This window comes from Octopus bimaculoides, chromosome 2, assembly GCF_046866305.1.
Source record: "Octopus bimaculoides isolate indiv1 chromosome 2, ASM4686630v1, whole genome shotgun sequence".
Taxonomy (NCBI): Eukaryota; Metazoa; Mollusca; class Cephalopoda; order Octopoda; family Octopodidae; genus Octopus; species Octopus bimaculoides.
Window position 1 is genome coordinate 87514233 of NC_142929.1, and position 27546 is coordinate 87541778.

Consider the following 27546-nt stretch of genomic DNA (forward strand, 5'->3'; position numbering starts at 1 on the left):
TAGTGCAGATTGTTCAGCAAATGCTTTGTCTGAACATGTTTTAAATGCACCAGGTCTTATCTGCTGTTGACTTATTTGACCAACAGAATAGCTTCTTCACCAATGTAATACAAGCACTACTACACAGATAGAAGAAGTGTGTGAACAGTAAGAGGAACTAAGTTAAAAAATGAATTTCATTTGGTTACATTCCATGGAGGTGTCTAGCTCAGCCTATGAACTTTTTAGCCAACCCTCATAATAATAAAAATTATTATTATATCTGCATTTAAGGCAGTGAGCTGGCAGAATCATTAGCACACTGGGCATTTTGTTTGTCTTTATGTTCTGAGTTCAAATTCCACCGAAGCCAACTTTGCCATTCATCCTTAAGGGGTTAATAAATTGTGTACCAGTCAAATACTGGAGTTGATGTGATTGACTATCCCCTTCCCCCACAAATTTCAGGCCATATACCTATAGTAAAAAGAAGGAGAAAGGATTATACTGGCATTTGCTTTAATATTAACAATGAAAAAAAATCCACATTTTTCTGAAAATATTTTGCACCCCCTAAGCAAATTTCGTTCCTGGGCCACTGCACTTGGTAGAAGTTTTGATGAGAACATTCAACCAATATTCCTTGCATTTATATATATATATATATATATATATATATATATATATATATATATATATATATATGTATTTCAGAACAGTCCTTTTTGCAGATGACATTGTGTATTGTTTTAGCAACAGCATCATGTTGCAGTGGGAAGTAGTATCTTGATGACATTTTTGGACAGCAGTTGTGTTGTCTTCCACAGAAGAGTGACAAAATCAATAGTTGTGGTTACATCTTAGGGTTTTAAGGATTTCACTGTTATGTTTGTTCATGAGATATTTTGTAGCTATCTCCTGCTGTCAGTTTGCAAAAGTGTAGCCTTCAAGATGTAACATGATGTAGCTGTCATGAATCCAAGAGAAGCCACACTTCATGCTTTATATTGTTATCCTAGAAAAGGATGATAATATTAGCATGTTTTACAGGAAACATACCTATGCATAACTTTGGTGGTATGTAGACTGTTTCTCTTCAAGGTCTCTGCTGAGATGTGTGAGCCTAGCACTTCTGGGTTCATATTGGATGTCATCAAGGTATGAGCATTTCTTGAAGAGTTCACTGCCAACCCACAGAATTGCCTTTTTGTTTTTTTAGCAGATGCTGTTTGAGTGACATTATTAAGCACTTGAAGGTTGTCTGTACTGATCTTAAACTTCTTATTCCCTCTCTTCTTCTAAGATAGAATTTGTTTCTGTGAAAATTTGCTGTCAATGTCAAGCTCATGCAGGTTTTAATATCTATAGAACAGATTTTCTCTACAGACCCGCCAAGCATCTCAAATTTTGATATGAGTATGGGTACTGCAAATGCATTGTGGGATATTGTCTTATATAGGAATAAAGTTCTTACTGCTATATCTCTTTGATTACTCTTCCCTGGTTCACATTGCCAGTGTATGATATATTCATATAAATACTTACATATCTGTTGTATTTTTGTGGAACAGGGGAGACAGAGAGAGTATTGACACAACTTTGCAGGTTAACTATTAGTTTTTCTTTTAGAAAAATGATATCTTTCATCACAGGCTTTTAAAATAAAATGAAAAATTTATTGTAGATCTATTGATTTCAAGACTAAATTCATTGTAAATATTTATTTACATTTTAAACAGATTTATGAAGAGGAGTAAAACTATGAAAATGAGAACTAGGTTTTTTTTAATTACTCATATATCTACTTTTTATATTTCCACATTTCAGTGTGTTTGCTGAGTAGTTTTTCTAAAGATACATACTTCAATTTTTAGCTTGTAACTGAAGATGACTTTCTATTAAAGTAAACTTCAGTATATAACAATGCAAAAGGGGAAACAATTGAGATTAACAATTAAAATTTAGATATAAAAAAGATGGAGGAAGAAAATACTACTAACCCAAAATTGGCATATTGATCAACAAATACACCAAGTTCCATTAGGAAAGCATCAGAGATACTTGGCAAAACCATACTGTCTGAGGGAGCAGGAGGTTGCAAAAATGTATTTGTCAAACTAAATGCATTAGCTTTTGAGGTATCATTACAATCAGAAGCATTTTCTGCTAATTCTGTTAGTTCTGGCATTTTCATGTGTTTCATTTGTTCACGTTTTCTGGCAAGATTATTCTGAGGAAAAAACAAAATAGAAAAAAAATATTAATAATTTAGAAAAATTGATAAATTCTTATATGAACCAACTACAAACTTTTACTGTAACAAAGATACATTTCTCCTAAATGAATCAACCTATAAAAATACTTAATGAACTTAAACAGTATTGTTTTCACCAGTCTGGGGTTCTGAAAATGGGTATGGTTATTGCTCAAGCTAATAAATATTATAAATTAACTTAACATTAAAATGGTATCGATGCTTATGTCTAAAATGAAAAGAATCTAAATATTGTATTTTTATTTATCATAAAAGAAAAAAAACATTTTGAGATATCTAATCCCACACCTGTTAAGTAGGTTTGGGATCAGATATCTCAAGAAATCTTTTGAACTCAATGTTATGAAGACAGCTTAAAGAATATTCCCCACCACACACACACACACACACACACATGCAGTTATTGGGTTATTGTTCTGGTGAAGCTTTGAGTCATTGCTGATTGAGCTCTCCTATGGCATGCAAGTAGTTGGTTGAATGTTTAGACATAACATATCTTTTGTTCTGAATATATCATGTTGATACATTGACATACAGCGACAAACCATATGGAGTACACTGTGACAGTTTTATCATGTACATGGTGCATTGGTTTTTTGAAGATACCTCTTTCAAGAGGTCTTTCTTCTAACTTTTTTTTTACCTTAATTTTCAGATAAATAATGCTCTGAGCTGAAACTAAAAATAAAAAAATTTTTTAAAAAAATCATTTTCACTCAGTAAATGGAAAGGCCCACTGTAATTGTTGCCTTAAAAACACAGTGTAATGATACTGGAATAGCTCACTTCCTGAAAGTTTTGAATCCTTAGCTGTCAAAGTTTGAAAGGAGCTGGAATCTGTTGATGGAGATTCAACACCAGCAGCTAAATGTAAAATGCATGCACAGGATCCTAATACCATCAGAACACATAACCTTATACAAAAAGTCCAAGAAATAATCAATGAAAACTCCAGAAAGTCAATCAGAGCCATTGCAAAGGACCTCTAAGTTTCAGAATGCACTATCAGAAGAGTTGTGCATGAGGACATCCAGTACAAGTCACACATGATGTGGAGGGGTCAGTTTATGTTGGATGTGATAAGAGAAATCATTCACTCCATACAAGTGCTTGCTAAACAAGTCAAAATACCTAGAGGCTGGAATCTTTGGTTTTTCAGTCAGGACCAAAAGGTAAAGTGAATGAAAAGCATATGGCTACACAGAGACCCAAATTAGGTTCCAACGGTCATGCACACTAAGTTCTCAGTAACCGTGATGGTTTGGGGAGTTATCAGCAACAGTGGAGATGTCATGCCTCTTCACTGTTTTTCACAGGGTTTAAGAGTCAATACCACTGTCTACACAGAGATGTTGTAGAAATTTGTGAGGCCCTGAATAGACAGAGTACACAATGGAAGACTACATATTTCAATAAGATGCTGTGCTGTCTCATAAAGCAAGGACAACCCAAGCATAGATGCATGCCAAACTCCATGACCATGTTCTTCCAGATACATGGCCTCCTAGTGCACCAAACCTCAATCTACTGGACTATTACATTTGGGCATAGTCAAAACAGAGGTCAATCAACACCTTCATAACACCATACAATCTCTTAAGTCCATCATAATCATCACTGTGTCCAAAATTGATAAAGATCACCTGATTCAGGCATGTCAACACTTCCAACCTTATATTGAAGCAACTATTGATGCTAATGGTGGAATCATTGAATAAGTGTATATGTTTCAAATACAGCATTTCTTTGATGAGCAATGTGTCTTTTTTTTGAATCCATACAAATGACCTCAAAAAGCTGATGTCCTATGTATTCTCTCCACTGTTAAGTCTATCTCTGGTTTGTGGTCACAGCTAAAGTGATTCTAAAGTAAGTAAAGTGGACTTGGTATGTTGTTTCATTCTCTGCACCTATCACTGGCAGTATGCATCCCAACACAGTGCATAGAGATATTCAAGTTATTGGTAATGTTGCTACTATTTTTGTGTATATGTGAAATCATTTATGTTAATCCAAGCTGATGGGGAAAGAGATAGGATCTTAGGGTTGTGTTCTATAGTGTCTTATATATGTATAGTTCTATAGTGTCTTATATATGTATGTTTAGTGTGACAACAATATAGCAGTCTTAATTTTAATATTTTTATATTTAGTTTGTTGTTTGTGAAGGAAGTCTATGTATAAATTACTATGAAATGTAGTAAACTTTGTAGCTTATTAAGGTTTCCTCTGGAGAAATGGGGACTCGAGCAGGGTAGGTATAATCCATTGACTGAATGCCATTGTCATCTCTTTCTGTAGGTTATATGTGGTAGCTGTGAGTATCCTAAGGGCATTTGTGTGTCATATTGCTTTCTTCACTATGTTACATTCTTACTGTTGTGGAGGTGTTTCATTTAACTTCTAATACTTTTGTCTTCTATGCTTGTGTTGCTCGAGCGCAACAGTTGTCTTTGACATTTCTTAGAGTTACTTGTAAGAATAAAGGTAGTGAAATAAGTTATATTTTAAGCCTTTTGTATTAGAACAAAGTTTCTATGGGATTGATATGTGTTGGATTAGTTATATAGTTGTATCTGGATGATTGTGAATGAGATATAGTGAGTATGAGGCTATGCATATATTTTGAGGAGAGGTGGGAAGTTTGTGCAGATATAGGTTGAAAAAAATTAGTGAGAGGATGAATCCTTGTGTTAACCTTGATAGAATCAGTAATTAATCAAAATGTATGTGATTGTAAGCTTGGTTCACAGAATTATGTACACACATACACACTTAATAACTAAAGAGCCAGAAATGCACATCTGAGAATTCATAGAGGGAATCACTGAGCAGATATGGTGTTTTGAAACCTTTTACCATAAGAGAGATTATTTTTCCACAGTAACTTCAGTGAATTTGCCTTTAGAAGTTAAAATATGTCAGAAACATATTTAACTAACCTTAAGTTCATTTATACTTCATCACTGCTCGGCACTGATGCTCCTATATCATTATCATCATCATTTAACAACTGTTTGCCATGCTGGCTTGACAGAAGCTGGCAATCCAGAGGACTACACCGTCCTCTACTGTCTGTTTTGATATGGTTTTTGCAATTGGATGCCTTTCCTAATGCCAACCACTTTACAGATTGGACTGGGTGTTTTTCACATGGCGCCAGCACTAGTGAGGTCTGTTTTGGCATGGTTTTTACAGCTAGATGCCCTTCCTAACACCAGCTACTTTACAGAGTGGACTAGGTGCTTTTCACGTGGCACCAGCACTGGCAAAGTCTGTTTTGGCATGGCTTTTTTTATGGTGGAATATTCTTCCTAATGCCAACCACTTTTCAGTGTGGACTGGATGTTTTTTACATGTCACCAGCACTGGCAAAGTCACCAAGTAACTTGCAAGACAAAGATTCTTTTGAGAGGGGGGTGTACTGTCAACGCAGACTTAGGTTTCTCCTCTGCTGGACTCCTTTTTGGTACCGTCCTGGCACTCTCTGGTACAATGTTGGTGTCAGACAATTCATCGCATCCTGATCTAACATTGTATGTCACCAGACTTCGCTTGTATTTCTCAAGTCTTCCACCCATGCATCCACGTGACCAGTCTATTCCCTCTCACGTCCCACCAGACATTGACAAATGGACTCATGTTCTTTTTTGGGATGATTCTATCAAAGGACCTCTTGTTTCTCCTTATAAAGGACCATTTCGTGTGCTATCACGCAAACCCAAAACTTTTAGTCTCGACATCAATGGTCGAGCAGAGACCATGTCAGTCGACAGACTTAAAAGGGCACATTTTGAGGGGTCCACACCCTTTGATGACACCCCTTTTGATCCTTTACAACCACCTACACACCCACCTCAACATGCACCTTTGACCACATCAATACCTGCACATGCACCATTGATCACACCATCACCTTCGTGACCACTACCTAACACGAACAAACCCTATGTCACTAGGACAGGCTGCACTGTGCATTGGCCCAAAAAACTCACCAGAACTATTTACATCTAACTTTTTTTGTTTTCCTGTGACAGACAATTGTTTTCTCGTGTGCTGAACAATTCCAATGCCTTGCCATTGAACATTGTCAAAAATTTTGTGCATGCTGCTTTTATATTACTTGTAATTATTTTTCTCAACTTATCACATTTTGTTTTATATTTTGTACCATATTTTGTTGTTTGTGATCAGTGGCCACTTTTGTTTTCTTGTGCCTGCTCCAGTCATTCTAATTTCGCACTAGTGTTCTCATGGGGAGCTCTTGTAGTGTGGCACAAGTAGCCAGCCCCATTGTGTACGAGATCTTGCTGGCAGCCATTATCTTGTCCGAAACAAGAGCGAGATCTCGCATACAACTATTGCCATGCGCGACACCACAACGAGGCTCTCGTCAACAATGGCTATTTAAGCAGGTACGAAAGATGTTCAACCTCTTAGTCTTCTCCAACTCGCTTACACTGAGGGACACTACGAAACAGGCAGCTACAGCAGACTCTAACCCACTTTAATGACATATGCTATTCTCCAGAGGTAATGTACCTCACGTGAGTGAAGATACCACAATCCATGCACTGCCATGAGGATGGACACCTAGAACGGGACACAATAAATGATTATTAAATTGCATCTGCTCGTGAGCTTCTTCTTTCACCATCCAGATCCCCAAGACAAAAAATAATTATAATGGCAGAAGGTGATACTCTACCGGTATCATGAACCTTTCCTTTCCCTTATAGACTTACTAGCAGAATGTTACAGTTCAAAATGTCTCACTGAGCGAAAGACATGCATTTTGGATTCTTTGGCTGAGTTAGTTAAGTTTTTGCATCTTTACTGGCATATCTTGATTAGATATGCTATTTCTTTAAGGTTAACCAGAAGTATAGTAATTACACACACACACACGGTTAGTACTCTAGATACAGTCATAAAAATGCAGTGCTAAATGAACTTCTTCCATCAAAATCATAACTATTGTTAACATGTGAATTTAAATTAGTACAATGTACAGTGCTTCTGCTAATTGCTTTAGGTGCCTATGTAATCATGAGGAGATAGGCACCCTCTTAGACCTCCCGCCCTTTGACTTAATGGAACATTGAAGATGTGACAGTTGAAGGGAAAGGGGACTGCATCAGCACTTGGTTGGTACTCCTTTTCAAGTGAGTTAGACTGGAATACTGTGAATGGAACACTTTGTTCAAGGACATAATTAAATTCACAGATTGTGAGTTTGATTTCTGGACTGGAATCAAATTTACAACCTTAAAATTATGAACCCAACACTTTAACAACTAGGCCAAGCACCTTCAGTAGCAGAGTCATTTAGGCTATTTTAAACAGCGACCGAAAGAGGACTGAAAATGTCATGGGGAGGGAAGTATTCAAAGTTTCTGACAGAGTCCTTCTTCATATTAAAGATGACAGAAGGACAAAAAAAAAAAAAAAAAAAAAAAAGAGATAAAACGACTGTAAAATTTTACACTTTTAATTTTTAAGAAATTGACTGCAACATTTTAACATTCATACAAGTGCAAATGAAGGTGATAAACTTTGACAAACAAGTGATCGTACCAAAGAATTGTTTTCACAACCTCAAATGCTAAATATCTTTAGATAATATTACTCATCACTTCACACATAGTGATAAAAAATTAGGAAGAAATTAGGAAACGAGTTTAATTAAAATTATTTAACAGATCAAACTAATTTTAATCACAAGTTCATAGCCTATCATCATCACACTCGTCATCATTATTTAATATTCATCTTCCATGCTGGTATGGATTGGATGGTTTAACAGGATAAAAAAAATAATAAATAAATGCAAGAACTGTATCAAACACCAAGATCTGTTTTGGAATGGTTTCTCTGTTTGGATGCCCTTCCTAATACCAAACCTCTTTACAGAATGTACTGGATATTTTTTCATGACACTAGCACTAGTTACCAAGTAACAACCAAAACACAAAAAAGACCCTTATATCGAAGATGGGTAAATAAGGGAAATGTGAAAATGGATATACAACTTGAGATGAAATGAACTGGTAAATGACGATTTATTCTGTTATAAAATAGAATGATTGCCATACATGAAATAAAATAAATGTAACAGGTTACAACAAAGATGTGTGAGAGATTTTGTGGTTTGGCTGGAGTGTTGATCTTGTAGACATAGTTGACATACTGTTTGGTGGCGTATAGAGGCAGCCGTTATTCTGTTGGTTGCGTGATGTTCATACAGCAATGATGTAGGCAGACATCTGGTAGTGAAGATGAAAGCAGAGACTGGCTGGTGTCAGATACATCATTGCCGGAGATGAGTTGCATGTAGTTAGTGGTGTGTGCCAAAGGCCTAGAGCAGTTGAGAACTACTGTTCTTATAGAGATCAGTAAGCTCCTAGAGCTGGTGATTAATTTCCTGCATAAGGATAAATGAACTGTTGTGCCAACATGATTGGATGGCTGGAAACCAACCAATACAAACAACAAATTCAGCTAATCACAACGTCATGTGACATACTGGAATGAAAAGGTATGTGGAGCCGATATCTGGGTATTTAAGCCTAGACAACCCATAACGAAAACATCTTATACATAATGACAGTGTAAATCACTTCTGCTACACCCTCAAGTTAGTGGGGATGTAGTAGAGAATGAGGTGGGTTTATGTCAATTGTTGAGAAGCTAAGGTATGATAGAGGAACAAATACAAATGTCTTATAGAAGAGATACATAGATACCCAGCATTATTATGTAAAGGTGGGTGGAAATAGCAGGAAGGAAGATAATTATGGTGGTGACAAGGAGCCACAGCATATTCTCAAAGCACAAAAAGGTGAGTATAAGAGAGAATAGGAACAAAATTTAGGAAGGGTGGGTGGATAAGTTCATTGGGTTGTAAGAGGAAAATGACTGATAGAAATGGGTGTAGAGGTGAATGTAGTAAATGAAACAAGTATGGAAGTCTGGTCACTGGTAAATATCAATATAGCAGGGAAAGGTACAAGAAAAGAAGAAACTTGTGAAGGAGGAGGTCATAAGTGGCAGTACAGGAAAGGAGGAGAGCAGCAGTATAACAAATTTGTAGGTAAATTGGAAAATATGTTGATGATGTGTGGGATAGGAGAAAGGGAGAAGAGCCATGTATATGACAGAGATGAATGTCAGAAGTATGTAGGAGTGGCTATAGTGAGTGGAGGGTAAAAATGGAGGGAGTCAACAGCAGATATGCTAGGGTGATGAGAATGGTAGCAGATGAGGTTGTTAAAGATAAGGTAATGTATCTCAGGGAGGCAAAATATGAGTAATTGTTGAAAAAAAAATTTGAAGGGATGATATTGTGGGAAAGCTTTTAAAAGAAGTTCAGGAGTGTGTGTGTGTGTGTGTGTGTGTGTGTGTGTGTGTGTGTGTGTGTGTGTAAAACTGGTATGTGTGTGTGTGTGGAGGGGGGGGGGAATATGTACATATTCTACTCTCATGTGATTATAGCACTGAATAGTGCCATAATCAGAAGAGCAATAGGAAGATGAATGGTGGAGAAGGCTTGATGGGGACAGATTATATTACAAGGGCAGGGCCTAGTGAGGGTACAGACATAAACATCAAGATGGATGGATCTTCTCAAGTATAGTAAAGTGACAATCATCTTAGTCCTTTGTAATCTACTATTCGAGGCTCAGCATCTTGAGGTCAACCTTCACTACATCATTCCATGTCTTTTTGGGTTTCCCTCTTCCACAAGTTCCATCTACATTTAGTGATTGGCACATCTTTTTAGAGCTGCCATTATCCATCCACATCACATGACCATACTAGTACAGTCTTCTCTTTTCAATGCTATAGCTGATTCATCTTATACCTAATTTTTCTCTCAATACTTTAGCATTTTGTTGTACATGTACACTGATATTATACATCTAATGAAGCATACTAGCTTCATATGACCTTAGTATTCATAGCCACATCTCACTAACACATAGCAATGCTGTTCATACACAAGCATCATACAACCTGCCTTTCACTCTGAGAAAAAAAAATCCTTTGTAGCTGATAGAAGTAATAACTCTCTGAACTTTCTCCATCCTGTTCTAATTCTAGCAACAATACTTTCAGAACATCCTCTGCCACTGCTAATTACTCTTTTACTCTTAACCCTTTTACTTGTTTCAGTCATTTGACTGTGGCCATGCTGGAGCACCGCCTTTAGTCAAGCAAATCGACCCCAGGACTTATTCTTTGTAAGCCTAGTACTTAGTCTATCGGTCTCTTTTTGCCGAACCGCTAAGTTACGGGGACGTAAACACACCAGCATCGGTTGTCAAGCGATGTGGAGGGGGGACAAACACAGACACACAAACATACACACATATATATACATATATACGATGGGCTTCTTTCAGTTTCCGTCTACCAAGTCCACTCACAAGGCTTTGGTCAGCCTGAGACTATAGTAGAAGACATTTGCCCAAGATGCCACGTAGTGGGATTGAACCTGGAACCATGTGGTTGGTAAGCAAGCTACTTACCACACAGCTACTTCTTAGGTCACAAAAACTATCTATAACCTCTAGGAAGTCTCCTGGACATTTGAGAAAATCTGTTTCTCATTTGTACTTTGTGTTTAATGCTCCAGCACATCTTCCACATACAAACACTACTTTCTCTGTTAACCTTCCTGTGATCCTACTGCACCTCTTGTGTGGCCATAGCTTGCACTGAGTACAGCATGTGGAAATTATTTTCTAATTCTACTAAAGATTCAGTTATAAAAACGTCTTCAGTATATAGTAGTTCTCAAGGGCAACCATCTTAAATTCTTCTGTTATAGCCTGAAGGACTATGAAGCACAGGGGGGGGGGGACTAAGATCCAAGCCTTGCTGAACTCTTTCCTTTACACTAAATTCTTTGCTGTACTCATTGCTAGCTCTCATCTTACTGATAGTACCCTTATATAATGCTTGTACAACTGTCTTTCTTAAGGACCACCAAGATTACAGAGTGAAGCTTTCTCCAGGTCTCAATGTAGCTTATTTATAGCTAAATACTTCTCCAGCAGTTGGCTTACTAGAAAGATGACATCAGTAATACTTCTCCCCGGAACAAAATCAAACTGCATCTCATCTAACTCCTGTAATTTTCAAGATCGGGTTCAGCAATTAGATCTCTCTGTAATTACTACTGCATAAGGCACATCCTTTACCCTTGTAACAGTTGACCATGATGCTGTACACCAGTCATTGGGTGCAACTCCTCATATAACCTGGTTAACTATACAGGTGACTAAGCCATATCATACTCCACCAGATATTTTAAGCATTTCAGCAGTGATTCCTGATGAACCAGAAACTTTCTATGCCTACATATCCTTAATTGCTTTATCAATTATACTATTGTTAACTACAATAACTGGTCCCTTGTTATGTCCACACAAGAAAGGTTCTCTTTTTTCCCCCATGCAATTTCTACATTTAATAGCTTTTCATCTAATAGCTTTTCCATGAGTTTATCTTTTCAGTAACACTAAAGTGTAAGTATACTATTATCCATCTACACATATTCATCACTCACGTCTCGATTCTCTCTGAGATACTCTTTTGCTTTCTGGAATACTTCATTCCTCTGACCCCCATTGCTGTAAAACATTGGCAAACCTCTTCCTTTCTGCTTCTCTCCTTTTTAAATATACTTGTTGCCCGGCTTCTCTTTTAGCTACCTTGGTATAGTTCTCTGCTGCACCTATTCTAACAATCCTTCAAAGCCTGCTTCTTTGCTTTTATGGGTCTTTCTACTTTACTGTTCCACCACCACATCACCCTCAATTTGCTCTTGTCACAGATTTTGTCCATCACTCTCAATAGGCTGTTTGCAAAGGACTCCCAGTTCTCCCCCTCCTTCTCTTCAAATACTTCAACTAGTACTTCTCTAAATTTATGACAGTTCACTGCATCATTAAGCTTCCTATCTTCCTTTACCATATTGGTTTGCATCTCAGTCCTCTTAGCTCTAAATCTGAAGTCCTTAGCCTTAGCTTATGTTAGGTTGTAGGACTTTGATGGACCTTGCATTTACAAACATCTGTTTATCCTGTTTCCTGATGAAAATGTAGTCAATCTGGCTTGTGTACTCACCAGATTAATAGGTGATCAAGTGGCTGGTAGTTTCTTGAAGTTTGTGCTGCAAATTGTCAGGTTATTTGCGTCACAGAACTCAAAGAATGTTGTTCCCTCATTTCTAGGACCTATGTCATAGCCTCCAAAGTATACTTTGGAATTCATGCCCACTGAAGTCACCACTCACAAAAATAAGTTCACTGTCATTCATCACAGAGGTAATCTGCAAAAGGGATTTGTAAAAATCAGTACTTTTGTTTAGCAGAGATAAATGTTGCAGTCATGCTTTCCCAGACTAGTTTAAGCTTAATTATCCTATCACACACTCTGACTACCTTGATCATCTAATCTACCCAACTGTCTGGAAAAGTATGCCTACACTTCCCACACCATCACTGTTGCCTACCCAAAAGAGTTTATGCTTTTGATCTTGGCCCACGAGAGGTCTGAGGTTCCTCTTCATCTCACCTTTTGTGTACATTGCGTGTTTACATGCCCCCAATCTAGCATCTTAACGATCTCACTATACCTACTTTCTATTGTGCTAACATTGATTGTTGCTGTTCTAAGACTGCGTACTAGATGAGAAATGCAAGCGGTAGCATCTGAAAAGAAGATTTGTGTGAACGTTTCCTTCAAAGTAGAGGGCTCTTGTACATACCAATAATTATATGAGTATTGCTACTCAATGAATTACCCTATCTCATAAATCCTAAATATCCTTTATTGAGGTGGATGAAGTGTTGTAATCCAACGTCAGACTGTTATAACGTCCGCTCAGGTATAGCAGTATAGTTAGTGAGATAAATAAAGAACATGACTATGTATCACCAACTATTTGACTAACACTCTTGACTTCCTATGGTACAGTATTTATAATGACCACTCATCACATGGGAGGAGTGTTCCATTATTATTATTATTCCCCATAACATCTCCCCTTTTAAGCTTTTCTCATTTTTTCCCTAGAGTGTTATTTTATTTCTTTTATTTGTAATAATTTTTACATCACCCCACCTACCATTTTTTGAGTTTTTTTTTATACAGTTACACATTTAATATTTTGTAGTGGCATTGGTACTTGAAAAGTATCATAACCATTCCATTGGTTCTTCTATCCACTTGGGTTTGCTCTCAACAAGTATAGCATTTTTCCTGTGTTTGGTAATGATCTTGAAATATCTAGCTGTATTATTCATTGCAATTTTTCTTTTCTTGCCAATTTGTCAAAGATTGATTTTATTTTCCTTGCAAACATCAGCTCTGTTGGTGACATACCTGCTGGTGTATTTGGATTTGATATCACAAGGTATACACTTAAGAGTTGTTGTAGAGCTACCTCATTCCTTATTCGACTTTCTTAGGGCTCTCTTGAATGTATTGACAAAGCATTCTGCTTGACCGTTACATTTGGGATGGTATGGTGCTGTAGTTACAAGTTCTACAGCAAATGTTTTACAAAACTTTTAAAACTCAAAAGACACAAATTATGTTCCATTGTCAGACACTATCGTGTCTGGGATGCCAAATCTTGCAAACAGCTCATGTAGAAGATTTGTTGCAGTTGAGGAAGTTGACTTTTCACACTTGCAATTTCTGGCCATTTAGAGAAACTATCTACTACCACTAAATAGTATGAGCCGTTTAAAGGACCAGCAAAACTGATGTGTTGTCTCGACCATGGAACATCTACTTTTGGCCAAGGTTTACTTTTTATTGTCAGTAATTTTGCTGCTAGAGCACATCTTCTACAGCCTTTCATTAAATTTGCGATTTCACTATCCATTTTTGGCCAGTACACACAGCTATGCATTAAAGCTTTCATCCTCAAAATACCAGGATGTCCAACATGAAATTCCCTCAACATTTTCTTTTGCAATATTTCAGGTATTACTACTCTCTGTGCATACATCAATAAGCTACCACAAATTGAGTATAGGTTCATGTCTTAGTTTCATCTTGCACCAGTACTGTTCCTATTTACTTTTCCTGTCCACAGTATTCTTTTCATTTCTGTTATGAATTTGTCCTTTCTGCATTTCACTTTGTCTTCTAGGGTTACTGGTGATTCGTGTATCACATTCCACATTACATTTTTTATTTCTCCTTCTGATCTTAATGCTGTGACTACCGTATCTTTGAATGGCTTGCAGTATTTTGATATCAGTCTGGATAAACCATCTATATGCCCTAGTTTTTTTGACGGTAAATATTTCATTTTGTAATCATAATGCAGTAATGTAGTGCCCCATTGCTTGTAGTCTATTTGTTGTGTGTTGGTATTCCTTTTTTAGGACCATATATTGACAGTAGTGGGTGATGATCTGTTTGTAGACAGAAACTTCCTCCATGAATAAATCTATGTAATTTTTTCACACCAAATATGATTGCTTATGCTTCTTTTCTATCTGTCTATAGTTGCTTTCAGCTTGTAATAATGATTGTGATGCATAGGCTATAGCCTTTTTACTGCCATCATCATATTTGTGCAGAAGGAGGTAGTGGAGAGAAAGAAGACAAAGAAGAAGGAGAATGAGAAGGGAGAATAAGAAAGGAATGTAGGTGGTATGATAGTAGTAGGATGTTAAATGGTCAAGTGACCTAAAACTGGCTTGTTATGGATTATAGCAGAGATTGGGACTGTTTTTTAATGAATTCTTGGGAATCTCTTGAGTGTATCATTTTTAATATTTGTGTGTATTCCCAAGATACACAAAAGTGGGAAAATAAGTAACGCATGCAAGATAGCCACAGACATAATAATCAAAGTCCCTACTCCTAATGACCTCAAATTGAGACCCATAATAGCAGGTCCCGCATGCGAAAACCACCACCTCAGTAACTTTTTAGATACCCTCTTAAAACCATTCCTCAAGCATGTCAAAAGCTACATAAGGGACAACCTGGATATGCTCAATCACCTTCCTGAAACAATAAACAAAAACACCCTACTAATATCCTTCGATGTAGTCAACCTGTATTCCAATATCCCCCATAACCTAGGAATAGAGGCAATTCAATTCTGGCTAGAGAATTAAGCCAATGACCTTCCACATCACATCAAAAAAGAATTCGTGATAGATGAACTAAAATTCATCTTGGAGAATAACTACTTCGTCTTCAAAGACAACTTCTATCAACAAAAATTGGGGACTGCGATGGGTACGGGAATGGCCCCCCCACCTTTGCTAACCTAGTCATGGGATATCTAGAAATTAGTCTAGAAAAATATGGCAGCCCATTCTCCCTCTATATAGAAAATAACTGGAAGAGATACCTGGATGACTATTTCATTCTCTGGCATGAAAATATAGAGAGACTTAAAGAATTCCAAGGACTTATAAACGAACTTGACGTAAACATTCAATTCCTGATGGAATATAGCCATCAACAACTTCCCTTCCTCGACATCCTCATTCAGAAATCTAACAACGTAATAGAAACAGATATATACTATAAGCCCACGGACTCCAAGCAATATCTACTGTTCAACTCATGCCACCCCAGACACACCAGAATGAATATCCCCTTCAACCTAGCAAAAAGGACATGTACTATAGTTTCTAATGCAAACACCAGAGACACACAACTACATGAACTAAAGGATACACTCATGACCAGGAACTACCCACCTTCACTAATTGACATATACTTTCAACGTACCCTTCAACTCAACATCTACAAACTCAGACATCCCAAATTAAAGAAGGATTTACAACCAAAAGCCCTACCATACATCTCCACACACAACCCTCTTAACAATGAAGTCTTTGACACCATCCTTCAAAACGTTCCCCTGCTAAAAAAGGACCACAGAATTAACTTAATCCTCCAAACATACACCATCATAAAAAGCAAAAGACAAACCAAATCTATGAAAAGTCCCCTGACACAAGCCTGAATATGCTCAACAACAACACAGAAGCCGTCAGTAAAAATATGCAGAAAACCCAACTGTGGGATATGCATCAATTTAATTGAGCGATCAAAGTTCTCCTTTAAACAGGGACAACGTTTCACAGTGAAAAAGCAGCTCCACGTGTGCTTTGGAGAACCTGATATATGCACTAACCTGCTCTGGGTGTCAAGAACAATACATGGGCCAAACAAAAAACAGTCTACATAAAAGAATGGCTCTGCACAGATCCCAGATCAAAATTCCCCAAAACAGAAAAATAGCATTCAGCCAACACATCGACATTTGCGACAATAACAAAAATCCAAGCTTCAGAATTTTTCCCCTCTACCAATTCAGGGACGATACAACCTTTAGCCAACAAATTAGTAAAGAGACTCTCTTTATTACAAAATACAGACCCCTTTTGAACGCACCTACAAGCAACATATCCACCACGGCCTTAGAATAACACAAACACACACACAAATATTAAAATTGATACACTCAAGAGACTCCCAAGAATTCATTAAAAAATAGTCCCAATCACTGCTATAAGAAGACGAAGAAGAAGAAAGAGAAGGGAGAATAAGAAAGGAATGTAGGTGGTATGATAGTAGTAGGGTGTTAAATGGTCATGTGACCTAAAAGTGGCTTGTTTGGGCACGCTTATGTTAAAAAACAATTTTAGAATGACTTTTTTTCTGTCAAAATGTTAAAAATAACTGACCAAGATTCAACCAAATCAAAAAATAAACCCAAATACTAAGCGAGCAAAGATGAACCATCCCACTTCCATTGCGCGCACACAGGCACACACACACACACATTCACATACACCCCTTTTACATACACACACATATATTCACCTAGAGTTGAAACGCTGTTTGATTTATTTTTTCAGCGCACACTATCAAGTATGACATCATCCCTTCCTTTTTTATTCATCTATCACTCCTTCCTTTCTCATTCATAAACACAAAAGTATTATTATAATAGATTATATCGGTAACCATGTGAGCTATGAAAAAAATACACAGCCCAGCATCACCATCTGTGTAATTTTTCATGCAATTCCACCCAGCCGTTTGACCATGAATCCCAAGACAAGAAAGAATCAACCATCTCAAATTTATATGTATAGATTAATCCAAGTCTATATTTGCAATATTTACATTTGCTCCATATCAATTGTTTCTATCACCACTTATCTTATTCCTAACCATGTATGATACTATGTAACAGGTTGGATTTGAATTTGCAATCTTTATTTCTAACAATCTCTATGAAAGACGGAAATATATCACTATGAAATGACATTTCAGTTATAGATTACGAGTCACAATAGAAACTCAGGAAAATCAAAATAGCAATGTCTATAATGCTTGCTGCAACTCAGTGAGTAAGCCCACCACAGACTTCAGCTCAGTTTGATGGTTATTACTGAGAGATAGGTTTAAATAACCCAAATGTGCAATAATAACTACACAAATAGGCGCAGGAGTATCTTCTACTATAGCCTCGGGCCAACCAAAGCCTTGTAAGTAGATTTGGTAGACGGAAACTGAAAAGAAGCCCATTATATATATGTATGTGTGTATATATTTTTTTTCTCCGTGTTTTTCTCCTTGTCTCCGTATTCTTTCTGTTGAAGAGCGTAGCTCGAAACGTTAAAGACTTTCCGTATTCCCGAGCGTCATACTAATACATCCGTTTGTTATTTACACCACCTGTCCTCGTCTGTTGTTGTTTTTTCGTATATTCTCCCATATATATATATATATATATGTATATGTGTGTGTGTGTGTGTGTGTGTGTGTGTGTGTGTCTGTTTGTCCTCCCCCCAACATCGCTTGACAATTGATGATGGTGTGTTTACATCCCAGTAACTTAGTGGTTCAGCAAAAGAGAATGATAGAATAAGTACTAGGCTTACAAAGAATAAGTCCTGGGGTCGATTTGCTTGACTAAAGGCAGTGCTCCAGCATGGCTGCAGTCAAATGACTGAAACAAGTAAAAAGAGTAAAAAAAAGAGTAAAGAGTAAATACTGAGAGAGAAGGGAATTACAACTCTTGTTTAGAAGTAATGGTCTCCACTTTAAACCCAGTGTATATTTAGGACTATGATATATGGATGATCAATGACTTACAACTCAAACTAGGTAAATAGAAACTGTATAGAAATCTTTAAAATGAATTTTACTTCTTGGGTAATATACGTTACCTACTACCCAGATTAACACACCACTTGATCAATGGTTGCCTCTCTGAGACCTGGTTCAAAAAGATCATAGGCAGGCTAAGTCATAAAAGGAAAAAATTTAGATATATTCCTGTTCTTTACATGGGTTTAACAATTATTGTCAAAGGTCAAGTTAGCAATTGCTATCAAAGGTCATCAAAGACACTTCAGCTGTTACCATCCTGTATTTTTATAAGAAAGTAAGTTATAGTTTGAGAGAGATCTCACTTCTATTTCTAGCAAATCAAGCTACAACACTAAGACCTTCTAGTTTGTTTGAGTGTTTTGTCTTTTACTTTTTGTGTGCCAAGTTTGTATGTAGTGTGGTGATTAAGCGTTGATATTGCAAGTTAAAAATAGAAATGTGTGACTTGGTGACAGCATACATAAAAGAGTAATGGACTTGTGAGAGGGATACTGTTTTGTTTGAGTATTAGTCTAGGCATATCTCTTTACTCTAGATTCTGGTGGTGCCTACAGCAAATGTGGGCAAGGTGAAACCAGTTAAAGTGCAACAATTATTTTTTCGTTGCCTTTATTGTTGGTGTTGTGCATCACAGCATGGTGTTTTGTGGATAGAAAAGTTATTGACATGGCTATTATTTCTGTGTATATGAGTTTGAGTGTTTGCTAGATTTTAGAGTTGGGATTATATTTGTCCAATTTCAACAGTACTGGTATGAGACTGTGAAGATGTTGGAGAGTAAAATAATTTCTCCATGATTTTGAAGATTTTTTTTCTTTATGTTTTACATTTTAGATGATCAATGGAAGATAGGAAGAAAGATATGTAGTCTAGACCAAAGGGAATCTTTTTAGTATCAAGGGCAAATTGCAAGTGTATACAATGTAGATGTTAAGAACTGAGAAAAATAATTTAATTTATATGCAAATTATATTAAATTACTGTTTTATTCTTTAAGTTCAAAGTGTATTTTTGTATAGAATTTAAAAAAAATTTATTAATGGGTGGCCTTAAATTGGAATGCAGATGGTGGCATTCACTACCTCTAATCCAGATAGAAGGGGTTATTATTATTTTGTGTTTCTGTTTTGTCTTCTTAGTATGGTTTTAATAAATGTTTGCCAATATTCTACTTCTTTAAGTTTATTTTCTTAGTTTATTTCATTCTTCAACTGCTTTGTACTGAGTTTCAATCCTGCCAGTGTTGTTGTGTAGCCCCAGGTTAGCCATGATTGAGCAGTCCTATGGCACGCAGTAGCCAAATAATGAAGCGCAATCCACAGATCCATTTTCCCAGTTATACTATGTCTCTGCCTATCTGAAGACTATACTGCTCATTCTGACATGCAGTATTGAATTGTATAGGGTGCAGTGTGTTGGTCTGAGTATTGAGCACTTTCTTCATTGTCCTGTCTATTCCTTGCATATAAATTTTAGAGATGGATACAGCAAATGTGAGCAAGATGAACTTACTAACATTGTAGCTATTTCTGTGTGTATGTGTTCCTTATGCCTGTCTGGGTTGAGTGGGAGAGACAGTGCTTTTAAGATGCTATGGTGGTAGTGGTGTTGGGTGTTGGTATATATGTCTGGATGTTTGGAAGTAGTTTTTCATATAATGACAGGTACTGTGGGGCTTTAAAATTACTACAACAAAAAACCTAGGCATGCTGTGGCAACAAACTAAACTATGCACCTGTCCAGGTGCTTGCCATTCTTAGCATTTTTGTTTTGATGAGTAAATGATCTGTGCACTACCTGATATGATATATAGCAGACTGCTTTCTCGCAAAGATCCTCTATATGGTTATTCATTTTGCAAGAAATCATCACTAGATATTTCTCAAATGTTACCCTACTATCTTTAAAAATAGTTAGATATAAAAGATAAAGTAATTTCAAGGTGATGCTCTAGCATGGCTGCAGTCAAATGACTGAAACAAGTAAAAGAATAATAACCATTATTGTTGTGTGTAGTGTTGATGTGTAGTCTCTCAAGGTTATCTTTTTTAATTGAGTAGTTTCAGAATTTTCTTTACTTATATTGTCAATATTATTATCATTATTTTTTCTTTTGTACACTACTATGATTATTAAATCCTATGATGTTTGCAGTTCACCTGGTTGAAGTGATTCCAATGCAGCTTATTTCTATTAAATCACCAAGTTACACTGCTTTTTAATATAAAAGGACACAACTCATGAAACTACTGATAAACAAAAATACAAGCATGGAGATGGAAGCCAACACACACACACACACACACACACACACACACAGAGAGATAAATAGTTGATGAGGGAAATGGAAAATGGATCTATTTTCTGTTTCCTTCATCAATTATAAACTAAATGAACACTGTTGAATTCCTGATGTAGATCCAGTGAAAATTATACTGTAACTGTGGAATGTCATAAGGTAACCCAAACAGTGAATGTGCTTTAATTGGTATACTAATAGACATGTACCTAAAGTCCAAATTATTACTGATATATATATATATATATATATATATATATAAATATTTGTTTTGCAAGATTCTTGATGTGAAATCGTGCGTTGAAACATATTATTGTATTTGGGGATGGTCATGTTGCCAGTTTAGCCAATAAAAACACACGCACTACATATTTGGTCTTAATTTGCTTCAGCTTTATATTACATTAATCGTATTTCAGCCAGAGTTCTTTCGTCACATTTCTGTGACCTCATCAGTGGTCCTTTGCTTTCTTCTTTCTTATTTGTGTGTCCCTCCTTATCAGAATGGATATGAATATTTCCTATTTTTGTGAAAAATGAGTAATTTATTTACTTGTTTTCATGTATGTATATATTCTCTACTCCTCCTTCATGGTGGAGGAGCTTACACAGACCAATGACTCAGAGGAATGCCATCAGGAGTTCTAAGCTTCTGGTAGGGCCACTCTTAGCAGCATGGTCAAAGATGAAGACCCAGACTAAGTACAAATGACCCCCTGAAGACCCCAATGGTGGAACAAGTGGATGAGGATTACAAAAGATCTCAACAGTTGAACCAGTGGATGAAAAACAGGGCTATGCATGACAGACATGATACAGAAGGTAGCACTTGAAACCATAGCCTCGTCAGTAGCAGTACATTGCAGTTTCATAACTGGAGCTTGCATGTCTTGGTCGATATGTACTGCCGAGGAAAGTCGTGAAATCAAATATGTGGGCCACTTTCTAGCAAGCTGAAGTCTACCTTAAACAAATTGACACCATCAGCACTTCAATTTTCTTTTCCTTCACCTTCAATCAACTCTTGCAAAGTGCAATGGCAATATGGAATCGATGATGGGAGCAAGTTTTGGTGAAACTGGAAGCTTCTAGTTCTGAATCTGCATGTTGGCAGTGATGTGTGATGGTGACCCTCCTAAGATCCAATGACTACTTAGGAGTCTGGTTGTGCATTTGCATCTGGGAAGGCCTGATTAGGAATATCACTGCCCACCTCAATGTAGAAAGGTCCTAGAAAAGGTTGACCAAACATCAGAAGTCACTACCACTGTCTGGCTGAGTAGCCACACCTGGCAGGCCACCTATCATGCAGTCAAAACAACAAACTTAAAACTATCAATATGATCCTTGGAATGGGGAATGTTAGAACTCTTCTCAACATTGACAAAACCAACAGACCAGAAAGATGCACTGCTCTAGTCTCAAAAGAACTGGCTAGACTCAATGTGAACATTACAACCTTAAGTGAAACACGGCTTTCAGGAGTGGGAAGACTTGAAGAAACTGATTCTGGCTATACATTGTTTTGGAAAGGCAAATATGAAGGGGAGGGAAGAATACAAGGAGTCATTTTTGCTATTAACATCAACTGCCATCAACGAATAGCTAATGACTCTTTGTTTCCCACTTCCTAAAGAGAATTACATTACTCTCATTTCTGCTTAGGCTCCAACTCTTGATGCTGATGAAGAAGCAAAGTATCAATTTTACCAACAATTAAATAACATCATTGTCAACATACCACCAAAGGATAAATTCTTATTAGTAGGGAGATTTCAATGCAAGGGTAGGAAAAGATCATCACCTATAAGAAAATTTCATTGGTAAAGGAGTTGGGAATTGCAACTCCAACAGACATCTGTTATTAGGTCTATGCATGAAACAGATACACAGCTTCAACCTCCAACTTGCTTCAATATCACATGAATGCATCCTGGTCCAAACATTGGCATCTGATAGACTATGCCATCATACAGTAACAAGATAAAAGAGACATCCTCATCACCAAGGCAGGCCTCAATACCAACAACTGCTGGACAGATCATCGCTTTGTTACCACATGCATGAGAATCATTATTCATCAAGAATGCAACATCAACCCCATCTCATAGACTAGAGATCCATTTGTGATAGAAACAAAAACAGCAAACACTGTTATCAGCTTCACCAAGACTAAAAATCAGAACTGGTTTTATGAAAACAATATTGAAATCAACAACCTCATTGAAGCAAACAAAAAAATGCTCGTTTGGCTCATGAAAAAGGTTAAAGATCCAAACTCAAAAAGAAGCATTTCCAGAAGCTAAAACAGGAGTGTGAAACAAAACTAAGAGAACTGTAGAATCTTTGGTGCTAACGAAAAGCAGTTGAACTTCAGGGTTATTCAAATGCAAGTGATCCCAGAAATTTCTATGTTGGAATGAAACAACTGTGTGGACCAGTACAAAACATCAAATGGATCCCTTCTAGCAGCTGACAATACAAACATACTAATCAATCCACAAGATATACTCCTACACTGGAAGGAACGTTTTCCACCCTCCTAAATAGAAACTCCTTTGCTTCATGCAAGCTATGAAACAAATGAAATCAAAAATATGTCTCCAGGCCCAGATAACAACCCTTTCAGACTGATCAAACATGGAGGCTTATACTTGCAAACCTGCATCTTCACCCTCAACCTGAACATGTGGGAATCCCAACACATTCCTGAAGAACTGAAAGGTGCAGTCATCATAATCATCTTCCAAAAAGGTGATAGAAAAGCCTGTGGGAAAACTATAAATGAACATCATTACTTTCCATCACTGGAAGAGTCTTTGCCAGGATCGTTCTAAATCAGCTCCAAGCCATCATTGAAATGGCCCACCAGAATCTCAGTGTGGATTCCATGCCTCTCATAGCCCAATTGACATGGTCTTCTGTGCAAGGCAACTTCAAGAGAAAATCGGGGAACAACAAAAACCCACTTTCTTTGTTTTCTATGACTTAGAAAAGGCCTTTGGTAACATTCCAAAAGCTACTCTGTGGAAGGTTCTTCATCATTTTGGATGTTCCAACTATCTAACCTCTGTGGTTCAAGCAATGCATAACAGTATGTCAGGACATGTATTCCACCAAATAAACTGCCGGAAGAATTTCCTGTCATGTGTAGTCTAAAACAAGGATGCATCTTGGCACCCACCATATTCTCCTGGTACCTTGCTGCAATGCTTCACAAACTTCCTCCAGATAAGCCAGGAGTTGACATTCAGATATTGATATGATGGAGAACTCTTCATCTTACCATTCTTTGATTTAAACATCTGTCACAAAGCAAAACATCTCAGAACTTCAAGATGCTAATGACAACACTACCCTCTGTCATTCAAAAGAAGAACAACTATGGCCTACCATGGCTTTGACCTTACAGTAAACATCAAGAAAACCAAAGTCCTTGTACAGCCAGCCATAAATACCATCTTATTAGATTTGATATTACCATCACTGAATTTTTATATTACTGTCTTTAGACAGCCTTTTATCAAACAAGTGCACCCAGAAAACTATGTGGAACACCAAACTGGAGCTGCACATGGGGCATTTGGAAAACCAATCAAATGCATCATTAACAACAAGACCTGAACTTAAAAATGATGGTCTATAATACTGTTGTCATTTCAATCTTGCTATATAGTTGCAAAACCTGGACTCTATATCATTGCAACACCAAAAACTTAGAAAGCTTTCACCATCAAAAGCTTCATTCAATCTTGAATATCAAATGGGAATACTACATGACCAACAACAAAGTCTGAGAAGGATCCAACAGTTAAAGCATCAAATCATTGATCAATATGATCAGGACATGTAGCAGGAAGGGAAAAGTCAAGGCTCCCCCTTCAAGTCTTATTCAGCAAGCTCACTTCAGGGAAAAGACCATGGGGTTGCCCTCTTCAAAAATACAAGGACCAACTCAAAGCAACTGGACTTGAAATTAAATTGTTTGAAACACAAGCTTGAGACCATACCAACTGGTGGTATTCCATCACCATCAGAACAAAAATCTTTGAAACCATCAGAAGAGAAAAGGAAGAAGTCAAACAGCAAGAGAGAAAAAGCTCAACAAAATCAACCTCATCCTCCATCAACATTACCATGCAGTCAATGCCATTGACTCTTCTACGCAAGAATTGGTCTACTTGGTCATCAATACCATCACCATAAAGGAAACAATCAAGAAAGAAGAAATTAGATTCTTGGATACAAGATAAAGCTGATGACGATATTCTGCAAGTCTTCAAAGTCTCTTGTCGACTAGTTTATGTATTTTGGGTAATACATTTTGAAACAAACAATATTATTGGTGCTTGCAATGAGACACAAAGTTTATGATTTGGAAGTTGTGATGGACAAGTGAAATTGATTTTTGTTTCTTTATTATACTGGTCCTCTTAAAGAGAAACCTTGCTTAAAACAATAGCCTTTATCCTCACATACACACCAAAAAGTCATTCAACTTTATTTTCAATCTTAGCTCAAAAGAGGCTAAGATGATTTGGTTTTAAATGGAAAAAAAAAAATTTAAGAAACTAAACTATAGCTACAAGGAGCAAATGATAACCAATAAAATAAAGGATTTGTTTTACAAACAAACAATAAAAGGTTATTAAAATTAATTATATATCAAAAAAATATTTTAATACTAATGTTATTAATAAAAAAACAAATTTACTTTGTTTTAATTTTTCTTCTTTTACTATTACAGAAACTTCAGAAATACATAAATATTATAACTTCACATTATTACTCTCCTATAAATTAAGTAATCAATTTGAAAAATATCACAGTTGTCAATGTCACTCCCACCATTTTCCTACTGATCTTCATTATTGTCATAGTCACTATTCTTATCTAAATGCCCATATTGCCTAAAAATACTTGGATATAAAATGAAAACATCTGCATTTTGAATTCTTGAAATAGCTTCACATCTACAGTTAATATCTACAAAGTAAACATCTTTTAGTATTAAAATTATAATATTCTGCTTATTTTAGCTAAATCTACATAATAAAACATAATAAAGAATATTAATTTGATAGTTTAAAATATTTTGCTCACCAAAGAAAGATTAAATAGTCTCTGAAGAATGAATAATCCTATTTCATATTTTCTCTCATCTTTATTGGCTTGCTTTTTGTTTCATTTTATTTTTATTTTACAAATATCTTTCAAGAGTATCCTTTATTATTTATAAGTATCAGTTTTGATGATTTTTTTTTTCCTGATTGTGAGTTTGAATTGTAGTTTTCTTCTTAGCAATATATACTAAAAAATAGCAGCATTTGAAGTACAGTAAACTATGTAAATATAAATAAACCGTTTTATCAATACTTCCTCTAACTGGCTATCTTTTTCCTCATTGGCAAGTTGCTTGGCTGACAGTGAACAAATTCAAGCAGCAGCAGTGAAATAGAAGTTGGTTACTCTAAATAAAGAAGCTTGTTTTAAACTGATAACAATTAACATCTACAGCCTGTTCAAGTTGTTCAAATTATGTACTTAAAAAAAACAATAACTCTATAACATATCTTTATATACCAATGAATATAGCTAACATGAATTGAAAGATGTAATTTTGTTTTAATTTTTTATAAGGATGTAGAAAATGGCCAAAAGGATAAGATGTAGCTATATAATTAAAGCTTCAAAACTTCATGAAAATTCACATTATTTTAAAGTTTGTTTTATATATTTATTTCTTTTACATGTTTCAGACATTGGGCATGTTGGGGTACTGCCTTGAATGGTTTTTGCCAAACAAATAGATCCAGTAATTAATTTTTTTTAAGCCTCATGTATATTCCATCAATTTCTTAGGCTGAACCACCAAGTTACAGGGATGTAAACAAATGAATAGTGACTGCCAAGCAGTGATGGGCTACAAACAAAACCACAAAGACACACATAGATGCAAGCAAGCCATTAACCATTTGCACACATTTCTCACCCACAAATGGACACCCGTGAGAACTACTATATGCTGATGACCTTGTTCTTAAAGCAGAATCTGCAGCAACATTGGAAAAGAAACTCCAGGTATGAAAACAAAACCTGGAACCAAAGGGCCAAAGTTGTAATCAGCAATAAAGTAAATAAGACACTCTTTCTGTCAGGTTAATGGTCCTGCTCAATATGTAAGAAACATATTAGAAGAAATTCCATTCAATACACCAAGTGAAAGCAATGGACATATACAAGGTGCAGTGGAATCACAGACAGGTTATCAATAAAAGCAGTCTCTGTATGTGGCAGATAACCAGAAACAATAAGCACTATGGACACATGGGAATTAAATTTTCTCAAATACCCAGGAGGCTCCCTAGAGGTTGCAGATAGTTTCTGTTAGCTAAATAACCAAATTAGCAGTGGAGGATGATATTCTGAAAGTAGAGTTGCTAAGATAAGAATAGGATGGAGAAAATTCAGAGAACTATTACCTCTGATGACAACAGAAACTTTTCACTTAGAATAAAAGGCAGATTGTATAATGCTTGTGTACAAATGGCTGTTTCTTACTAGTGAAATGTGGGTTCTGAATGCAGAGGACATGCAAAAACTGGAGAGGAATGAAACTAGTATGTTATGATGGATGTGAAACATCAGAGAACATGTATCACAAAAGAGAAAATGTGTTGTTAGAAAAGTTAGGCATAAGAGGAATCAGATGTAGCAAGCAAGAAAGAAGACTGTAAGGTTTGGTTATGTGATCCATATGGATAAAGAAAGCTGATCACTTAAAGTGGATTGTCCCTACAAAAGAAAACGACAT

At 36.4% G+C, this 27546-nt stretch overlaps 1 protein-coding gene across 1 annotated transcript in view; it reads right to left on the bottom strand.

The window, feature by feature from the left end:
* The window catches only part of LOC106874321 (uncharacterized), a 456333-nt gene that overhangs the window by 263039 nt on the left and 165748 nt on the right, over window positions 1-27546 (bottom strand). Inside the window, exon 11 of the mRNA XM_089338627.1 lies at window positions 1980-2209. Coding sequence (XP_089194753.1) covers window positions 1980-2209 — 230 coding nt within the window. The remainder of the gene's footprint in view (window positions 1-1979; window positions 2210-27546) is intronic.